At 39.1% G+C, this 20,942-nt stretch overlaps 1 protein-coding gene across 1 annotated transcript; it reads left to right on the top strand.

Moving 5' to 3' along the window:
• Positions 1-952: 952 nt before the first annotated feature.
• On the top strand, positions 953-20,842 carry LOC144053877 (disintegrin and metalloproteinase domain-containing protein 10-like). Its single transcript, XM_077568737.1, has 16 exons — positions 953-1,129; positions 3,379-3,529; positions 7,002-7,120; positions 8,130-8,288; positions 8,790-8,890; positions 10,923-11,072; positions 12,187-12,279; positions 12,776-12,959; positions 13,581-13,744; positions 13,859-14,042; positions 15,018-15,168; positions 15,255-15,438; positions 16,454-16,562; positions 16,649-16,869; positions 17,219-17,345; positions 18,305-20,842. Exons 1-16 carry the CDS (start codon positions 1,063-1,065, stop codon positions 18,478-18,480), a joined length of 2,340 nt encoding a protein of 779 aa, XP_077424863.1. The 5' UTR covers positions 953-1,062; the 3' UTR covers positions 18,481-20,842.
• The last annotated feature ends 100 nt before the right edge of the window (positions 20,843-20,942 follow it).

Genomic DNA, 20,942 nt, shown 5'->3' with positions numbered 1-20,942 from the left:
TTTCATTTAGAAAACTTTTGTTGTTGTTTTCTTTGGGAGGGTGAAATGGATTTAATGGTATTCCCATTATTAGCCTACAATGCGGAAAGATGATTTGAGTTCTGAGTTGTTGTTTTTTAGTTAGCTGGAATAAATTACTCATATCTCAAGGCCCCACTATACATGGAGAAATCAAAATTACTCAGCAGTAATATTAGTAATTCTTCACAAAGGATAAGGAATATATGATTTTGTGTACAATTTGTATTCAAATATCCACACACCGCCACTGAAGGCTAACTGTTAGCCTGTGTCTATGGCATTTCCCATTATGTTAACATTATCATAGAGGACTGTGTGCGTGTTTTAAATACACAATGCCTAATTCTCTTGCGTCATGTTTAGTTTGACAATACATATCAATTTATGACAAACAGCTCGAAGTGTATTAAAGGGTAGACGAAAATAAGCGTTGACCTTCAGCCTATGCCTTTTCGGTCTGTATGTTTCTTTTTATGACTGACTTGTGTTGTATTTTTGGTTTTTTTATGACTGATTGAAATAAATTGTATTAATTCATTCATATTTATTCATTCTGTCATACTGCTGCTTTTGAAGTGAGTTGAGTTTGCTACAAACTACTGATGTTTCACAGCTTGGTGTAAGTTGGGGGAAATAAATGGGAGAGTTTCTGGGGATCCCAAACATGTTGGGACCCCCAAAAAGCGCCATATTTGCAGATTTGTAATGTTTTTTTGTTTTGTTTTTAATTATTTGTTTTGGAGTGCTGGGAGCTTATTGGAGATTTACACCGGGGGTTTCCACGATTTTTGTGGGTTTAAAAAAAATACATTTATAATGTGCGTCAATTTTACGTAGATTTTTGCTTTCGTGCTTTTTGTGCTGTACCTAATTAAGTGTCCCGGATCCTGGACGCATTCGTGTAAAGGGATAGCAACTGCGCTGCGTGTGACGTCACCGCGCAGGAGCGAGGGGGCGACGAGTGGAAGCTGCAATAAACACAGGGCGTCTGCGCCTATCTAACTAGGACAATAAAGTGCAAGCGGCATCAATGCTTTAACAATGGAGCTGTCCGATATGCTTCTCCTGAAACTTGTCCTCTTCGCCTACTTGCTGCACGACACTCAAGGTGAGCGCGGCGTTTCGTGGGAGGAAAACTACTACGCGGATAAAAAAAGATGTGGAAAGGCTGATGCCGAAAAAGCTGCCTAGCTAGCTAGCTACCTTCACGGCTAACGCTCTGGATCAGTGGGGCCTGCTTGTTGTGAAGGGGACTGCACCCTTTTCGCCGTGTTCTCGCCTAAAAACGACACACGGCGGAAAGTCTTGTACGGATTCGGGCGGCGCGTTGAAAAATAACGATGTTTTTCGTGTATCCCCGCGTGTTGTCACCGGTCTTTTTGCCAGGTTTATCTTGTATTGCTGTGCTTATCTCGCCGACGTCCATTGTTGTGAGAAGATGGGAGATGCCGACTGGCTGCCTTGAAAGGACCGTTAGCTTTATGCTACTTATAGCTCACTGTTTCTAATTCGTTTACAACATCGCCGTTAAAGTCATTGTACACTTTTTCGTTTAAAGCATTCGCGCTACATTTTAGCAACTAACACGAAAGTTATTTTTAGGCTTGTATCTGCTCACATTCAAAGGAATATTACTCTAGCTAACGCGATACATAAATCAACTTTAGGGCGATGCACTCTGTAAACGGTTCATTTTCGATAATTTGTCATGTTTAAGTGTTGTAGAATAGTGCTGGTGTGTGGGTGTGATTGTCGTTAAGCATTTGCTACATGATTGCAGAGCTGGGAAGTCAAATACTGTCATTAAAAAAATCAATTTAGCAAACAAGAGTCCAGTTGCCAATTCATTTTTTGTCGATAATTATCACTTATACAGACATAAAAAATAAAATTAGCAACCATATCCTTAAAAAAAGATTGTGACAGTAGGCTAAAAATGTATTTGGCTATTAGGCTGATTAAAAGAAAAAAAACATAAACAACAAAACGTTTTTTCACAAATGTCAAATAAACAAAAGTTCATTTTCCACAACTCAATCTTTGCGAAAAAAACATGTCTTACAAAGACTTAAGGCATTTTTTCCTTTCGCAAGCACATTGGTATGTATATATTTTTTGATATTGTGGCAGTAAGTTAAATATGACTTGGAAAATTATGCCAGTATTTGGCAAACATCCCCCCCCCCCCCCCCAAAAAAAAAGCAGTGGATATTTTGCCGTGATCAGCAACTTTCCTGCTGGTGTTATTTTGCCGTGAACGGCTGTGATTGGTTAATCACGGACCCCAGTCATGCACTGGGCGTGGTTCCTGCCTCGCTTCAACCCCCCCCCCCCCCCCTCTGTGTCTTTTCACAAAGTTTTCATTTTGTTTTGCCACAGAAAATAGGCTGTTATTTATCGGTGTGACCAGCCTAACTATAACCTTCACTGCAGTGCTGTCAGGCAGTAGGACACGATTGGCGTCTTTTCAAATGCCCCAATTGCTTGTCCTAGTTCTTTAAATGCAGGAAGTTCAATAACTGTTCAATTCTTCAATAAACACGTGAAACAAAACTGCTAGTTTACAACTGCAAGTAATTGTAGTAAAAAATAAAAAGTAAAGCGTGTACATTTGAGGCGACCGCTCAAATTAACCACCATTCCACGAAATGGCACTGGTGCAGGATTTGTACTTGAAATTTTATTCATGGCAAAACTATGTGGCGAGTTGCATTATAACTGCAAAATAGCCACATGCTAATTAAAAGCTGAGTTTGCGGTTGTTGTGAAAAAAATCTAAATTATGTATTAGTAAATTATGTTGGTTGTAGAAATGAGAATATTCCAGAATAGTCACGGGCTCATACTCACCTCAATGAAAAATTCAATGTTAACACCTAAATTTTTCATAATGCACATGAGCGGTGAACTAGCTCGGTCTACTTGTACCGTCTGTTAACGTTGTTACTTCGGATGATGGAAATTCCGCCTCTCAGGCATAATTACAGCGAACCACATAGTGCTTTTACTGAAAATACCTCCTGCTGCTTTAGCTCTGTTGCCATAATATGACCCTGCAAATACAGGGCAGTGCTCGACAAGGGCTTTGCATTGCTGTCATTTTGCGCAGCACAATTCAGAGAGTTGCATTGTTGTTGTGTTTTGTGCAAATGGAATTCAGGCTGCTTTTGGAGGGTGAAGCAGTGGCACAAACGGGTGGAGGTGCTCGAGTAACATTCTCCTTCATGGCCACCACCGTAACCTTGTTTACCCCCCCAAAAAGAAAAAAAACAACAACTTGAGATGACTACTGCCTTAAACATTTGCTCTACTTGCAAAAACTTTATACTGTGTGTCTTCCTGTTTCCCTCCACACAGGACACTACCGGAATCCCCTCAACAAGTACATCCGGCACTATGAAGGCCTTTCTTATGACACAGAGCTGGTACACAGCAACCACCAGAGGGCCAAAAGGGCACTCACCCACGAAGACCAGTTTCTTCATTTAGATTTTCACGCTCATGGAAGGTTGGTCAACTTTGAAATTAAATACAGAAGTTTTGTGTGTGTGTGTGTGTTTTTTTATTTTTTATTCATACCTATCTGTATGGTCTTTCCCTTTTTTGGTCAAAAATATGTCGAAAGGTGGGGGTGACACGGTTCTGATTCTTATTTGTTAACTTTACCATACCAGTATAAAAATAAATGATAATGTCCTGTCTCCGCAAATCTTTGGTTCTTTCATGTGTTTAATGTGCTACTGTGAAAAGATAAACACTTAGTGTACGCCGTTATTGAGCAATATGATTCTCCTTGGAAATTGGGTGTGACTGCTGAGAGGCGCTGTTGCTCATATGAAAGAATGAAAGTAATAGTGAACTTTATAGCTGGTTGATATATCACACTGACCATAGCATATCCGAGCCTTTGAAGAGTATACACTACAAAACCAGAAGAATTGAATTGAACAACAGAGCAATGTGAACTTGAACAATGGCGTATAATTGCTGGATCATTGCATATGATTGCGACATGCTGTGTTCTTTTATTTTAAACACCGTAACGTACACTTGTTTCTTGTTTACTGCCTCCAGTGGATGAATTTGGCGGATTCGGCCATGCCCACATTTGGACCTGTTGCACGTATTGTTTTGTCCACGGATGGCCGCCTGACGACAATGCAAAAAGCTCCTGTATTGGCACCTGTATAATAACAACTGACTCGGGCCCACTGGACCGTTCCACAGATACAATAAACAAAGAAACTGAATTTTTTTTTTGACAAATACTACTTTGGACCTGAGGAGCGTCGTACATTACTTTGCTGAGCTCAAGATGAGCTTCTAATGAGTGAATTCTTTTTATGAAGTGCAGTTAGTGCGATTCCAATCTATGGCAAATTACTTTATTGTTTTTTTTGGGGGGGGGGGCATAGTGAGCCTTTTGCATATATTCAATTCCAAACATATTTAAAGGTTGTAAAACAGAATATAATGTAATGGAACTTTTTTTTGTGGTATTTTGAAAACAACTTGGAAGTGTGCCATGCTGAAATGTCAAAAATACAAGAATTGGGCACTATAACACATCCATTAGTCATCCTCATATTATTGGAACATTTGAGTACACATGGAGACAAAACTATCATCATAATTAGGGGTGTCAATTGCCTCGTACCTGGCGATTCGATCCGTATCACCATTCAAAGGTCACGATTCGATACGATTAATCCCGATCCGAATTATTGCGATTTAAAAAAAAAATACCTCAAATTCAGAGAATACTAATTAGTAAACTTGTACATGCACACTGTAAGATTTGTATGAAAATGTATTTATTTAGGCTTATAACTGTGAGCCACTGTATTTAACAAACAATCTATTCAAATCTGCTTCATGTTTGAACAGCATTGAAATAAAACATTAAGGCTTAATGTTCCATTAATATAACATTCTTCCATGCTTAACGTGTGAGCCCTAACCAAAGTAAGCCCTTCTTGTTGAATATTTCCATAAAAAATTGATGCTTAAACATCGATTCGGCTGCATATCGATTCGAGAATTGCGTGCTGTAATAACACAATAAATTGCTAAATCTTTTTGAAAAATGTATTAAATTAAATTAACTCTTTGACTGCCAGACGTTTTCAGAAAAGGGATGCCGTGGGTGCCAGCCGATTTAAGCATTTTGACTGATCTTTTGACTGATCTTTCAAGGTCCACAGAAAATGTTGTGTTTGGACTATGGAAACACACATACTACCAAATGAAAGATTGGACTCTCATCTTTCATCAGAAAAAAAAGTTTGTTTCTACCTTATTCCGTTTTTGAGTAATCAACAATAGAAAATGGTTAGTTTCACCTCTGTTTTGAAACAAACGTCTTTTAACGTCTTTGGCACTCCTCCATAGGATTTTACTAAACGTTATTTAACGTTTTTGGCAGTCAAAGAGTTAAAAAAAAAAAAATTACACCCCTAATCTGTTATCTTACTCACCCTTTAGCTTTAAAAGCTGCAGTATTCTATTCACCAGTCTCCTCTTTGCTGCAGTAGTCTCAAGGTGTTCTTTTTTTTTTTTTTTTGTGTGTGTGTGTGTGTGTGTGTTTCATTGCTGATATACTTTGTGAGACTACTGATGCAGTAATACACAGCAATGAAAAACTGACCGCCTCAAATTGAGCCAAGTAGAACCGAAGCCGCTACGTTGCTGCGAAAAGAGGGCCAAATATGCTCTGTGGCTTCGGGACTGTGACCCGTATCGTAAGATGACATCCGAGCAAACTGACTGGGTGTTAATTAGGTTTGTGACAAGTCATAACATCATTGCTTTTAATCTTTCCTCTGAGATGTATTGTTTGTTTGGGCTGAGAAAGTGCGCAATGTGACATCTGATTTGCTCTTTGAGTACAAATCTATTGAATAAAACCGCTGCTTGTCATCTGCAATTTAAGCGATGACTAATAATAGTATTCGGCTCCGCATGCATCATTAATACTAGCATGATGGTGTCAGTCAAAGGTAAACTTTTGAAATATTTTAATAAGGGCAGTTATTTTTGATACGAGACCTTGTTCCTGTCAAGTCAATCGAACACGCTTTGAGCTTGGTGAGATGGATGAGTATACGGTAATACATTTTAGCTAGGAAATAACGGACTTAATGATGAGCGTGGGGGGCGGGGGGGGGGCTTTTACGTTAGACCAAATATGTTGTTTAATTCTTGCTTTGGAATGATGAGAAGGTGGTGTTTTGTACGAGCGTGTCCACACTCTCCATGACCATCTGTCTCCGAGCTCGGCAAAGGCTGTTTATCATCCTGTGTGGAGCAAAGCCTGCTGTTGCCAACCTCAGACGTTGTTAAATAGGCGGGTGAGCGATAAGAGCGGCGTGCCACACGGAAGGAAGACGCCCGCCTGTTTCCTTGAAAAGGAAAGATGTGTCGGCTTCTTTTCCTGTTTGAATTGTCCCCGATAAAGCAAGGCACACAATCGTCCCTCTGAAGATTCATTTTATTACGTTGCATCCCCATTCAATGGAATATTCTGTATATTGTTGCATACTGGTTTGTGTAAAATGATAACTGAATTCTATCTAATTAATATTCTGGAAGATTATTTTTTTTTTGCTTGCTGTCAAATTAGAACAAAGCTGGATAGTGGAGATGTTTTAATTTGCTTCATGGTGGTAACCTACTAACTTCCGATTTTTATTTGACTAATTTTAGGTGATAATTTGCCTGCTAAACACCAGCTATTAAAAACCGCTTGCAAATGTCCAAACAGACCCAATGTCTACTTTTTATTTCTTTCCTCCTTGAACATGTTTTGTTCTCATGTCTCCCTCTCATTTGCATTCTCGCTATTACGCAAAGATGTTGTCAATCTCGTTAAGTGAGGCCCGATTTGCATCCACACACGTCCCTGCATAGTATCAAACATTTCAGATCATTGCTATAAATATTCTGATGAAGTTGTTTTGCTCACTCTCTCTATTTTCCAGGCATTTTAATTTACGCATGAAGAGAGATACTAGCCTCTTCACACCAGACATGAAGGTGGATGTTTCGGGGGAAGAGTCGACATACGATACCTCTCACATCTACACTGGAGAAATATACGGTGAGAAAAGTCTCCTTTGAGGAATGTGCTTTGCATGGAGCAGCCCCAGTCGACATTCCGACCGCCATATTCTGCCTTTGCAAACACGTACATGTTCAATTTGATTCATACTGTCACAGGGTTAGTCGTTTAACAATATGTTCATTAATCTGGTTGTCGTTTTATAATTGTACTGCAACATACCGAGAACTGTTGTTGAGCCTCATGTTACTAATGGAGGCAACTGAATGTATAAGCTCGTCTGTAGTGTGATGCAGTATAGTTCACTCACAATAATATTATCTCTTTGACAGCATCAATCCACACTATGATTTATTATGTTTGGTAAGGCAGAATATTGGATGTTATTGTATTGTGCAAGTGATCATGTTGCTGTTGTGATTGGTCGGTGTGCTGTATATTTTAGGATAAAGATAAGTAAACCACTACTGAGGATGTGTGAGTAATCGATTAATTCGAAATTGGGGTCAGGTGGATTTGTATTTATTTAAAAAAAAAAACTGAAAACTTGATTTATGTAGTTCGAAGAAGTATCAAAGAGAGACTGAGGGGTTTTTTTTTCTTTCAAACGAGGACAAGTTTCATCAGACATTTGGAATTGGTTTGTGTTTGCAACTCAAGATAATGTTTCAATAAACAGTCTGCTGCGAAATATGACAAAAAGCAGCAAATGTTGCGTTTTAAGTGACTCGGAAGAAGATGGTAGGAAAGTCACACAGATAAGCAGGCATTAGTGGAAAGCAAAATGGATAAATGAACAAACAAACATTACATCTTCTTTCCATAGAAATTGATGCAGTTAATGCGGGGGGAAACTGATAAAAGGCCTGTGTTTGGTTTTAGAATGAAGCAAATCCTAGAAGGGGAGGAAAAAAAAAAAAAAAAAAATGCTTGTTGCTGGGCTTTAGCGCTGAATGTTGCCGTTTTATTCTTCATTTAGCTCCTGTGGTCTGTTTTCTTACCACCCCCGCTCTAGAATAAAACGTCTGCCTGTAATTTGTCTCCCCAGGTGAGAAAGGTACACTCGCTCACGGCTCAATCGTGGATGGTAAATTCGAGGGCTTCATTCAGAGTTACCACGGCAACTACTACGTGGAGCCCACCGAGCGCTACCTGGAGGGCAAAGACGTGCCTTTCCATTCTGTCATGTACCACGAGGACGACATACGTGAGTCCTTGACAACCAACCGCACGCTCACAATTACTCAAACGGGCCGTGCAGTAGGCACTTGTGTGTCATTTACTGATTGCATATGGGTACGTGTGATCCGAAAGTGTAAGGTTAATCTAGCTGAGCTGATGTAGGCAGATTGGTGTGGGAAAAAGAAAAAGAAAAACCTGAAGAGCCGAGCTACTCGAGGTGCTCATTAGCTGAGTAATATGATCTTTCTCTCGGGGTACTGGCTCATTAAAGCTGTCTATACAACATAGGTAGATATCGTGAGCAGCACTCACGTTTAATATGTAATCACCCCTTTTTGTATACACTGTTAAATACGAGAGGAATGAGTCAATCAAGTAAGTGTGTAAAGTGATGGAGTATCAGGTGGCGTGTAAGGACACCCATTAGCTGATCATGAATAGCATCACAAACAAGAGTGACTCAGAGGGTTAAGTAGCTAACGTCTCCATAATCCTGACCAGTGTTGTGTCGGCCGCTTTCACTTAGACTATCCTCACAAGTACGGCTCGGAGGGAGGCTGTGCTGATGGCTCGGTGCTTGAGAGGATGAAGAAGTACCAGGCCTCCGCTGTAGAGGAACCGTCCAAGGTGAACTTCACCACACTCTTGCAGCACAAGAGATCTGATATGTTTATCCCATTAGCAAACATGCCCGGGGGGGATATTTATGCCATTATGACCACACCATCCAATAAGATCCAGTTCAAAAACTTCACACTGGCCAAGTTGTTTGGAAATGCCAGTCAAACCCAAAAATGTGTAAATACGTTTTTTTTTTTAATATACTTATTCTTTCACTCCACGTTTTGTTTTATATTTTTATGCAAGAGCATACTGAAGGCTTTGATGCATCTTCTGACATGAAGAGGTGGCTTAAAGCAATGGTCGCAGAGGTGGCAGCAGAGTATAAGAGATCAGCCAGGGCCATGATGCAACAATCTCTTTTTGACAGTGTTTTTACCAGAAATGGGAATGAGGAAACTTAGCTATATTCTAATGCTAATTGTTGCAAAAAGGAAACAAATACATATATACTTTTTTTTTTCCTCAAAAAAGAAGAGACTCTAATCTTTTTTTTGGTAAAGTCCATGTTTTGATAGCAATAGAACACAATATGGGCCTTGCAACAGCTGGGAGCGAAGGGGGTTGCTTCAGTGAAAATAGCTGGGAGTGAATAAGTTAGTCTGTTGCTAACCCCCCCCCCCCCCAAAAAAATGCTATGTAACATGTTTTTTATAAGAAAAATAGCACTCACTTTATATATATATATTAAAAAAAAACATGCAGTAATAACATTTAAAATTAAATAAGAATAAATATTTTTGCAATTTGTACATCATGATTAATTCATTGTATGACTCCTGGTGTGAGTGCCTCCGCCACCAAGGGGGCAGTATAATGCAAGGAATAAGAATAATTTAACACTACCATAAGTTAAAAGTTGCCATTAACTTCATACAATTTTAAGGAAAAATAATATATTGTTATATATAGGTCTTTCTTTAAAGTCATCTGTCATTTATGGGCGTGGAATTTTATTTACTAATCGTATAGATATTTGGTATCAGTAGCGGTGACTACTCAAGAGTTGCGTATCTGTTGGGGAAAAAAAGTGTTATCGAACATCCATGAGCCAAGACGTGCATGTATTCTTTAAATTCAAATGACTCTCTTTCATTTTTTACAGGCAACATATAATAATTCCATGTTTCAATAATAAGAATAATAGTTCTAATAAGAATATGAGTATTATGTTAAAGCATTCATTCATTATCAGTCACTCAGATTAATACAGTCCTGCTCACCATTATTGGCACCCATGAAAGTACATAATGTGGAATAACTTCTGGAAAAAATGATTCCAGTAAATCCTTTTATTTTTTTTACGGCGAACTTTTGTTTTATCCTAAAGACCAAATGATTAAAAATTGAATTTTGTTCACAGGAAAAACCCTGAGAACATTGCAACACAGATGCTATTCATTAGCCTGTCTATTGTGTTTCGCATTGTGTATTAGCATTAAGCTAGTGGAATCTCTGATGGGAAAGTTATTTCGTTGTTTTAAACGCACAATGTGTAATTATAGTTACACATTTGTTTACACATGCGTTTACAGCAATTTGTTAATAAACTTAAACTGGGAATGAAAATAAACCACTCAAAGCCTTTTTTTTTTCTTTTTTTTTTTTTTACAATTGTTAATCTGCCGAACTGCTGCTTGTCGTGAAATTAATTTAGTTTTGTTTGCTCTCACCATCTAGCATGTGTATCTCGATTTTTTTGCTCAAAAGCCAAAGCAAAATTAATTACATAAGCAGGCTGAATATTATATAGCACTTGTACAGGATCTCATTATGTTATTCATGTGGTCATAATGAAAGACACTTCATTTCATCATCTTCATGTTTAATTTGTTTTTGTGAAATGTTCTTGTCATTATTTCTTCCTTTCGTGCACATTATATGGTAGCAATGCGTGTTGCATGAAGGTGGTGTACCTTTAAAACTAGAAACCAGATATATCAGACATGATTTATTCAGCTGCTGTTAGGTTGTAAATGCCCTCACAATATAGTATGTTTAATTTAACTGCCGTCTATTTCCTCCTCTGTCACACCAGGCACTCCACAGTCAGGCGGTCCTTAATGAATCTGTGATGTTGAGAAAGAAGCGGATGGCGCAGGCTGAGAAAAACACTTGCCAGCTTTTCATCCAAACAGATCACCTCTTCTTCAAGCATTACAAGACGAGAGAGGCCGTCATCGCTCAGGTAAAAAAAAAAAATGCACGCGTGGGATTGAGGGTGCGATTGCCACTCATAACGCACTGCTGATTGCGTAACACTCCATAATGACTCACGACAGTTGCTATTTGCACCTTCTGCACGCTAATTAGCAATGTCGAGCTGTCGAGCTTTGTTGGAAGTCGTTCATCACACTTTATAGAACCGGCAAGTCGATACACATTCGTACACCTCGTGCAATATCATACCAACCCTAATGGTTTTCTCCAATGCACATAAATGTAAAGTGGCAATCCCACACGTGCACAAGCCATGGAAATGCTATTAAATTAATCCACTCCAGCCTTCCCTGAAGAAAAACATTCAGATGTGTAATGAGGAAAAAATAGTTCTCTATAAAGTCTATATATACTTCATAACACCATACAGTAATGATATAAATAAAATAAATAAAATTCCGGTCACGTTTCCCTTTAATGAAATGGAGTTGCTGTAGGGAAAGCATCAGAATGACATCTTGGGGTCCAATGAGGATATGTCGAATAATATCTACCAGCAATTACATATGCAAGGCATTTAGACCCCATATAGACCCAATTGTTAAATTACAGAAAGAAGCCATTAGAATAATAAATAAGGTTGGTTACAAGGAAACAAGTAATCAGTTATTTATAGGATCGGGTATCTTGAAATTTATGGATATTTTGTACTTAAAAACAATGGAAACACTTTTTCGTGTAGTAAATAATAGTTGACCTCTTTGTATTCAAAATGTATTTAAACTAAGAGAAGGAATCTACAATTTAAGGGGTTTAATTATGTTTAAAAAATGTAAAGTGAGGACTAATGTAAAATAAATACAGAGCTCAGTTTTGGGTGTGAAATTGTGGAATCATCTTGATGATGAGCTGAAGTGTTTTGAATTATGTTTTAAAGGAGTCTTATTGTTTGAGAATATTTCATTAAGTTATATAGGTGTAGGAGTTTAAAAAAAAAGTATATCTATCTATCGAGATATAGATATATTTTTCCCCTTTTCATATATGTGTGTGTGTGTGTGTGTGTGTTTGAGAAATTCATTCCTTCATTGAATTATATTCTTCTGCTTATCTCTTTGTATGCTGTTCTCTTACCATTTCAGATTTCCAGCCACGTCAAGGCCATTAATGCCATCTACCAGGGCACAGACTTTTTAGGGATTCGCAACATCAGTTTCATGGTGAAACGAATCAGAGTGAGTCCTCTACTGAATTGTTGTTTTCTTTTCTACCTCTTTGTAGGGCTGGGCAATCAATTTGAATTTTGTCTTCTGGATTATTTAAAGCTGTTGTTCTTATGTTCTGTTACGTCCAGATGTTTTTGTGAGTTGTAATTTTGCACAAGTGGCAGAATGCTGGATGGGTGGTTTACAAGACATGTTTAGTACAATAGCTACTTAATTGTGGCATTTAAGCACAAACTATGAATGTTAAGTTTATGTTAATACTGATCTAGAATCAGTATACATTATTGTTGTCTGAACATTTTGCACAGGAATTATTTTTGAATAAATGAAACCTTTAAATAAATGTTTGTTTGGTTTGTTAGATTAAAATCTCAATTGTCCTGAATGACTGCAAAAATCAATATTTTATTTTAGGGGCCATGTCGGTCAGCCCTACCTCTTTGTCTACGCTAAAAATACTCTGTAATGGTGTTTCCTCTAAACAAGCTGTCTTCCTCCCACATAGATAAACACCACCAGTGATGAGAGGGACAAGTCCAACCCCTTTCGCTTTGGTAACATCGGAGTGGAGAAGTTCCTGGAGCTGAACTCTGAGCAGAACCACGACGACTACTGTTTGGCTTACGTTTTCACCGACAGAGACTTTGATGATGGTGTCTTGGGTTTGGCCTGGGTGGGAGCCCCTTCAGGTACTGCACAGCTACCATCAACTGGAAACAATCGGCCATGGTTTTAAAGGGGGATTCAAGGCAAAATATTTCTTTGCAATAGTTTGCTATAATGTGGTATATTATATATATTATTATTTCATTTGTGCAATAAGAATCAAGCAAATTAATTAATCCATTTTCATCCTGTAACGTTTCTGAGACCGAGGGCAATTTGATGTCAATTTCAATCAACAGCAGAGGGCAGTATACGGCCAAAATGGCAGCCCTCTGTGAAAATGGATGAATTAATCTGCCATTTAAATTTTATTCCATAACAGCAATGGGGAGGCACATATTTAGTCTTTTTTTTGCTCACAGACATCGCATCTATCATTTAATTGTGGTCAGTGGTCAAGACTTTATGACTCATAAAGAGTGTGAGCTGAATGCCCAGTGAGTTTCTGCTGCTAAAAAAAAAATGTGGCGCTTCAGACTGCAAGTGACTCTCTCTGGTTGTCATGGGAACCAACATCAAAAAGGATCAGGGGTGTTTTTCCTCATGAAACATGGATGCAATTTAAAATCTTGTTTTCTTATCTCATAACATGACATGCATACTTTGGAGGGTGGCTTGTTTAAAAATGTGCTTATCATCGCCAGGGAGTTCTGGAGGGATCTGTGAAAAAAGCAAGTTGTACTCAGATGGGAAGAAGAAGTCTCTCAACACAGGGATTATCACTGTCCAGAACTACGCCTCCCACGTCCCCCCCAAAGTCTCCCACATCACCTTTGCGCACGAAGTAGGGCACAACTTTGGCTCCCCGGTGAGTAACTCGTGTTCTACATTCACTCGCAGCAAGAAGATTCAATGGAGCCGAGGTCACCTTTTGTCTCCTGGTCTTTGCCATTGTTTTAATTTTTTTCTTCCTCATACACAGCACGACTCGGGATCAGAGTGCACCCCGGGTGAATCCAAGAGCCAAGACAAAAAGGAGAAGGGCAATTACATCATGTATGCGAGAGCCACGTCGGGTGACAAGCTGAACAACAACAAGTTCTCCATCTGTAGCGTGCGCAACATCAGCCAGGTGCTGGAGAAGAAGAGAAGCAACTGCTTTGTTGGTATGTCAGCAAATTCCCGTATGGAAGCAATATTGGCATTAGCAGAATTAGTGCTGTTACTAATGACTTTTTTTCTTTTAAATCGAGTCGCCAAAAATAAAATACAAAAAATATATATATTTTTTAAATTCAATATTTATTTTAAGTCCACAATGGTTGAATTTAGTGGATATAAATACTCATTGTTCTTTATCTTCTGCACACATATTCACATACCAACAAAATTAGCCTCTGCTAAACGATTGACAATCGCGATTAGCATTAGGTCTCGAATCACTTATTGTACTTTTCCTGAAAATCACCTCATAGTCCAACATGTGAAAAATCCAATTTGATTGAATTAACTCATTCACTGCCATTGACGGCTATAGACATCAAAAATTCATTTGAACTATTTATTAGTTTCACATATTTCTCCACTTTTGTTAAGAGTATAAAAAAATTTTTTACTGTACATTTAGAACAGATATACAATTTGTCATTAATCGTGAGTTAACTAGTGAAGTCATGTGATTAATTACAATTAAAAAATTTAATCGCCTGATGCCCCTAATAAAAAAAGAAAAGATTATTGAAAATTAGGGGTGTCAGACGATTAATTTTTTAAAATTGTAATTAATCACATGACTTCACCAGTTAACTCACAATTAATCCCAAATTTTATATCTGTTCTAAATGTACAAAAAAATATATATATATATATTCTAGGTTTTCATACTCTTGTTAACAAAAGTGGGGGGTAAAAAGTCAACCCAACCGAGTTGGTTGACTTTTTTTTTTCCCCAGCCCTGAGTGCCATTTTTTACTGGCCTCATTTGACTTATTTCTAAATACCAGACGGAGAGTGTTTTTTTATTTCAAGTGGTAACCCCCCCCTCGTTTTTCTCTATACATTTCTCTGAGCACAGGATGCATAAGGTGAGCAAACTTCACATTTGTATTTTTTATTTTTATTTTTTCCCCTCCTCCAACCAGAGTCTGGTCAGCCCATCTGTGGAAATGGCCTTGTGGAGCCAGGAGAGGAGTGTGACTGTGGCTACAGCGATCAGTGCAGGGATCAGTGCTGCTATGACGCCAACCAGGCTGATAACAAGAAATGCAAATTAAAGCCCGGCAAAGTCTGCAGGTACGTCGCAATGCAGTATACGCCCGTTTGTAGTTTTCAGACCATCGTTTGCGACCGTGTTGAGCCAGCTGTGCTTTCGCCCTCAGTCCCAGCCAGGGTCCCTGTTGCACCCCTGAGTGCAGCTACAAGGGGCGCAATGAGAAGTGCAGGGACGAGTCAGAGTGCGCTCATCAGGGCATGTGCAACGGAGTGAGTCCTCAGTGCCCGTCGTCCGAACCCAAGGCCAACTTCACCGCTTGTCACGGCGAGACGCAAGTCTGCGTGAACGGGGTAAGTGACCGGCAACGGCAACATACAGCTGGCCTCGTGGAAAAGTACGGAAGTGTGGAACTGCCAAGTGGATTAAACATTTTTACTGGCAAATAACGTTAGAATGTACTAAAAGTACTTGCAGGCTAAATGCTACAAATTTAGCATTTTTTCCCATAATGCCACAAGGTAAAAAAAAAAAAAAAAGAAAGAAAGAAGTGATTTTCTTTTTTTTATTGACTTGTGCATGTACAGGTTAAAAAAAGGCTCTTTTTTTTTTAGCATCTATATGTCCAAAATTTTATGTAATTTGGCCAAATATAGCTTTAAAATAGCCTTTTTATTTGACCATTCATGACTGAAACATATTTTAATTAGTAGATTAACACCTTAGCTGTTCACAATGGGTACTCCTGCAAGCCTCTGGCCAGTAGTTGTCAAACTAGATTCGGGTTTGAATTTCCCACCTTCTGTCATTTACGTGTTGTGTGTGTGTGTGTGCAGTTTCATTTTTCGTCAACAGGTGGCAGTAGCGATTTGAAATTCTCTGTGTTCAGTACCTTTTAGGTAAACATTGTTTATTCATAATTATAAATAAATAAATAAAAAAAATTTCAGTCTTTCAGGACGATTACAATTTTAATCGATTTTATTTAAATATATATTATATATATTTAAAGTTTTCATTTATAGCAAAATGTTCAAACAACAATAATGTATGCTGATTCTAAATCAGTTTTAAAATAAACCTAGACTAAGTGCAATTTCTGCAGAAATTGCGTGGGAATGCGGAAAGCTAAATGCTGATGAAGTAAATTGAAAGATAAATTATGTGAAAATGACAAAGTATTAATTGTAGTTGAAAGATAAATTAATAAAAAGAACACTTGAACCCGGGCAGCGTGAATTTTTGAACCAAGTTGAAATTTATATGGAAAGGTGTTATCTGAAAGTACCCTCCAAAAAAAAAAAAAAAAGTCATGGAGATTGAGGGCCGTCACTACGTGCCTGACCTTCTCCCGCTTCTCACCCACAGGGCTGCTCCGGCTCCATCTGTGATAAGTACGGACTGGAAGCGTGCACGTGCGCCAGCCAGGAAGGAAAGGACGAGACGGAGCTTTGTCACGTGTGCTGCATGGAGAAGAGTGAGTGGTTTCCCGTTCTTGATACCTGCCTGGAGGTGGGCATCTCATTCGCCCATGTCCAAACGGACTCTGTCTGGTCTCTGCAGTGAATCCCAGCACGTGCAGCAGCACGGGTTCAGAGCGTCTGGCTCGTTTCTTCAATAAGAAGGTGACCACCCTGCCGGCCGGCTCGCCCTGCAACGACTTCAAGGGTTACTGCGACGTGTTCATGAAATGTCGTCTGGTGGATGCGGACGGCCCGCTCGCTCGACTCAAGAAGGCCATTTTCAACCCAGAGCTCTACGAGAACATTGCCGAGTGGATCGTGGTACGTGCAATTGACTTGTGTACAGATTTTCTATACACTTGGGATTCTGTCTGATGTACGGATATATACTCTCTCACTCCCTATGATTGACACATTTCCCTTTTTCTTTTCTTGAAATTTTTGTGCCGTGTCCTTCTTTATGTTATCCAGCCGGTGTATTTAGGGGGGGGCGGGGGTGGTAGACCAATAATCGGCGCCAATATTCAGTATTTTATGAATATCGGCATTGTCCTCTTTTTTGGTTTTAATAGCAGATATATTAAAAACTGTTATTCTTGCTCCGACTGCAGAAGGATTTTTGTTTGGTGCACCTTTTAAGGGTTTGTCGTTTGCTTGCTTTTATTTCCAGGCCCACTGGTGGGCAGTATTGCTGATGGGCATCGCTCTCATCATGCTCATGGCGGGCTTCATTAAGATCTGTAGCGTTCATACGCCCAGCAGTAACCCCAAGCTTCCGCCCCCTAAACCACTTCCTGGTGAGTTCCGACTGTTTGACCAAACAGTCTTTTTTTTTTTTTTTTTTTTTGCCATGTTGCTCATGTCTGATTTAAGTAATATTTTTTAAACAAACAAATGTTTAAATTTATTTGAATTATTATTATAGATTATTATTATTATTATTTATTTAGTAGTAGTAGTTGTCAGGTGGGGGTTGTGTTTTTGTTTTTTTAAATATATATATGCATATGCTGTGGGTCATTAGAAAATGGATGCCAGGCACAAAAAGTGGCCCCCAGGCCTTAGTTTGGACACCAGTGGCTTAAATTTAAAACAAAGCTGGTCAAAGATTAAGTTATTTTATTTATTATATTTAAATTATATATATTCATTCATTTTAAAATAATATGCTGACTAATTATTGCTGTTATCTGATTTTTCTTTCTTTCTGCCAAATAATGAGAATTGGCATAAGCCTAAAAAAATAATAATAGGTGCAATTTGTTAGTGAGTTATTTGTGCTCTTTGTAAATGAAGCCCCAAGTTGTTTTGTTTATTATGTTTAAATTATATATTTTTTCCCCCCTTTTTATATAATGGACTGACTAATCTGTTATCAGAATACAGTAAATTCTGGACTATAAAGCGCACCTGACGATAAGCCACGCTAGCTAAATTTGGGGAATACTCGAGTATTCCCGCACCCGACTGTAAGCCGCGGGTGTTTTAATGTTCCCGCTACTTTCTCTTCCATAACGAGAGCGCAAATTGTCTCGCTCTCGTTCTGTCTCTGCCTGACGCTCTTGCGCTTCCTTTATAGCGCGGCCCCTTGTGACCTGATGGATAAACCGCACCTTTGTATTAGCCGCAGGGTTGAATGCAAGTGGGGGAAAAAACAAAGTAGCGGCTTGTAGTCCAGAAATTACTGTAGTATAGAATAATGAAGCCCCAAGTCGTTTTCATTCCTGTATCACTTACACGTCCCCCCCCCCACCAGGCACTTTGAAGCGGCGGCGAGCGCAGCAGCACGCGAGCTCGCAGGTGCAGCATCAGTCCGGGCACGGCGGGCCGCGGCAGGCGCAGAGGCAGCCTCAGCGGCAGGCCCAGCAGCAACAGCAGCGACACCACCGTCAGCCTCGAGAGAACTATCAGATGGGGCAGATGAGACGCTGAGACAACCAACCCCTCCCGCCACCGCCACCACCTCACCCCGCCCCCTTCCATCTTCCCCCCCGCCACCCCCCCTCCAATGCCTTGGCTCCTCCTTGTGCCTACAGTGGGAAACTTAAAGCGTCACTCCATCCAAAGAAAAGCCCGACACGGTTGCTCGTCACCACCGCAGCCTCCATCTCACGGACACGCAAAGAAGTGAAAAATCCAGCGACTCGTTCGGCATTCTCGCCGCCGCTTCTTTTTTTTTTTCCCCCCCATGGTCATCTTCTTTTGGTTCATTTCAAAGGAGTGCCAAGGAGTGAAGGAATCATCTGTAGCTCGAGTCCGTTAGCGACGCGTTTTGGTTGTGTGGCGACGTCGTCTCGAGCGAGGCGGTGAGTGGTCGCGCGCTTTTCTAGCCACGCGAGACCAGACACTCGGCGGGGGATCGGCGGCGCCACTTTTGTGATTTCCACTTTTGTCCCCAAAAACGGCAAAGGACACACATGCGCCGGTTTCTTGTGCAGACAGTCTCCTGCATGTGACTGTACATATTTAGTGTATCATAAAGTCAAAACGAACTATTTCTTCTACTGTAAATGTGTAATTCTTCACTCTCTTTTTTTGTGTTTTTTTGGGGGGGTGGGGGGGGGGTTATTTTTTCGGTTAGCGCTCTCAGGACTTTTAACACATAACCGAAGGAATGACGGTCGCCAGGAGTTTGATGATCTGATGCCGTCGGCTCCTCTCTGCGGTCGTCCAATCAGGTGGAGCTCGTTCACGTTGGGTTGCTTGTTCTCAATTTGAACAGTCACCATATCTTTTTTTTTTTTTTTTTTTTTTCCAAGATCATCTTTCCCATCGTTTTATTTCTTGCTAACATGTCGCCTAAGAGAAGGTTGGCTGCTTGTCATACTTCTTTTTTTTGTTTGTTTTTTTGTCTTTTACCAATTTCCTTAAGCTATATGAAGAATGAATAACCACTAACTCAAGCTGAGAAGGGAAAGTTGCAGCTTAGTTAAAAAGTGAGCGTTAAGTTTAAAACGACTCGGTGTGGATGTATTTTTAAAAAAAAAAAACTTCTCATTCTATTGCTCAGATAGCAAATCTTAAGAACTTTTGTGGGCATGCAGAGGCATTAATCAAATGTGAGTGTATTGGATTGACTTTGGTCTGTGATGTGTGTCAACACAATGCTGACAATGTTAAGGAAGGCTTTTGCTACTTCGCCATCCCGGACGGACACTTTCCAGTTTGCATCGCTCGTGATGTTTTTTTGTTTGTTTTTTTTAAATCACATAGAAGACAGGAAGCACCTGCAGGCATCGTCCGAAGGACACGTTTCACCTCAGGCGTTTTTTTTCCTTTCACAAAATAACACTTGAGCCCGGCATCTCGGCACAGTTCGGTCTTTGCTCGACACTAACAATGAAGCACATCATATTTGCATTATATATTTCATGCTTCTTTTTTTTTTTTAATGTTATTTTTTCGCCTACTGGTCTGAATTGAGTTGATCTTGGCATTATTCCGTTTAGAGTGCATGCAGTTTAAATCACAACTAAGGTCTTACAACACTGTCCTGAGGGTTGAGGATGAGGAAAAGATGAATCAGGCTTGTGTTGATGTCTGTACAAAAAAAAAAGTTTGTTTTTTTTGTTTTGTTTTTTAAACAATGTCATATTCTTGGCTCCAGAATCTAACATGTAAACTTGTACAGTACTTTGAAAATTTGCATTTCATTGAAAATTGAAAATTAATTTTGATACATCTGTTGATTGTTTTTTTTTTTCCTCTTTCATTTGACTTTTCCAATTCCAATTCAAAGATGTTCATATGTGACAAAGCTCTTAAGTTATTTATGTTCTTGTATGTGCTAGTTCAACTGGAGTTTGCTTATGATACTTTTTCTCCACTGTCATTGATGATATAAAAACAATTGAGTGTGATGGATTTAATGTGACATTCTCATTTTAGTCTTTGTTATCCTGTGGCATGGTTTGGCTAGAAGAGCAGAAGAATAATGCCTGTAAATTTACTTTTCTTTTGATTTCGTAGTATTGGTTTAAAAATTAAAAAAAAAAAAACGAAGAAGAAAAAAAAAAGGATTTTAGATAAACGTGCACTGCAATGTCCAAATTGATTTTGAAATGTTGTAGGTGATGTAGGCCGAAAGAACACACGATTAAAAAGTAATACTACTGTCTGATTTTAATGTTCACTGTGTTTTATACAGTATTGGAAATTTTTGTTCACTTTGAACATTTTTACTAAAAAACAAAAAAAATCAATTGTATTGTGCAAAGAGATGTAATTTTTTGGAGTACTTGAAATGAATTAATTAAATGACTCATTCAATAAAATAGACAACTGTTTACTGTCAGACGCTCTCTTTAGTCTGTAGGTTGTCAAGTTTTCCTTTTTCAGGGTTCATTCGTTAACAAAATGTAAGTGACGCGTATGCGATAACCCAACTACGCAAG

Source organism: Vanacampus margaritifer, chromosome 6 (genome assembly GCF_051991255.1).
Source record: "Vanacampus margaritifer isolate UIUO_Vmar chromosome 6, RoL_Vmar_1.0, whole genome shotgun sequence".
Taxonomy (NCBI): domain Eukaryota; kingdom Metazoa; phylum Chordata; class Actinopteri; order Syngnathiformes; family Syngnathidae; genus Vanacampus; species Vanacampus margaritifer.
Note: the sequence above shows the minus strand (reverse complement) of the source record. Positions and strands in the feature narration are given on the sequence as shown.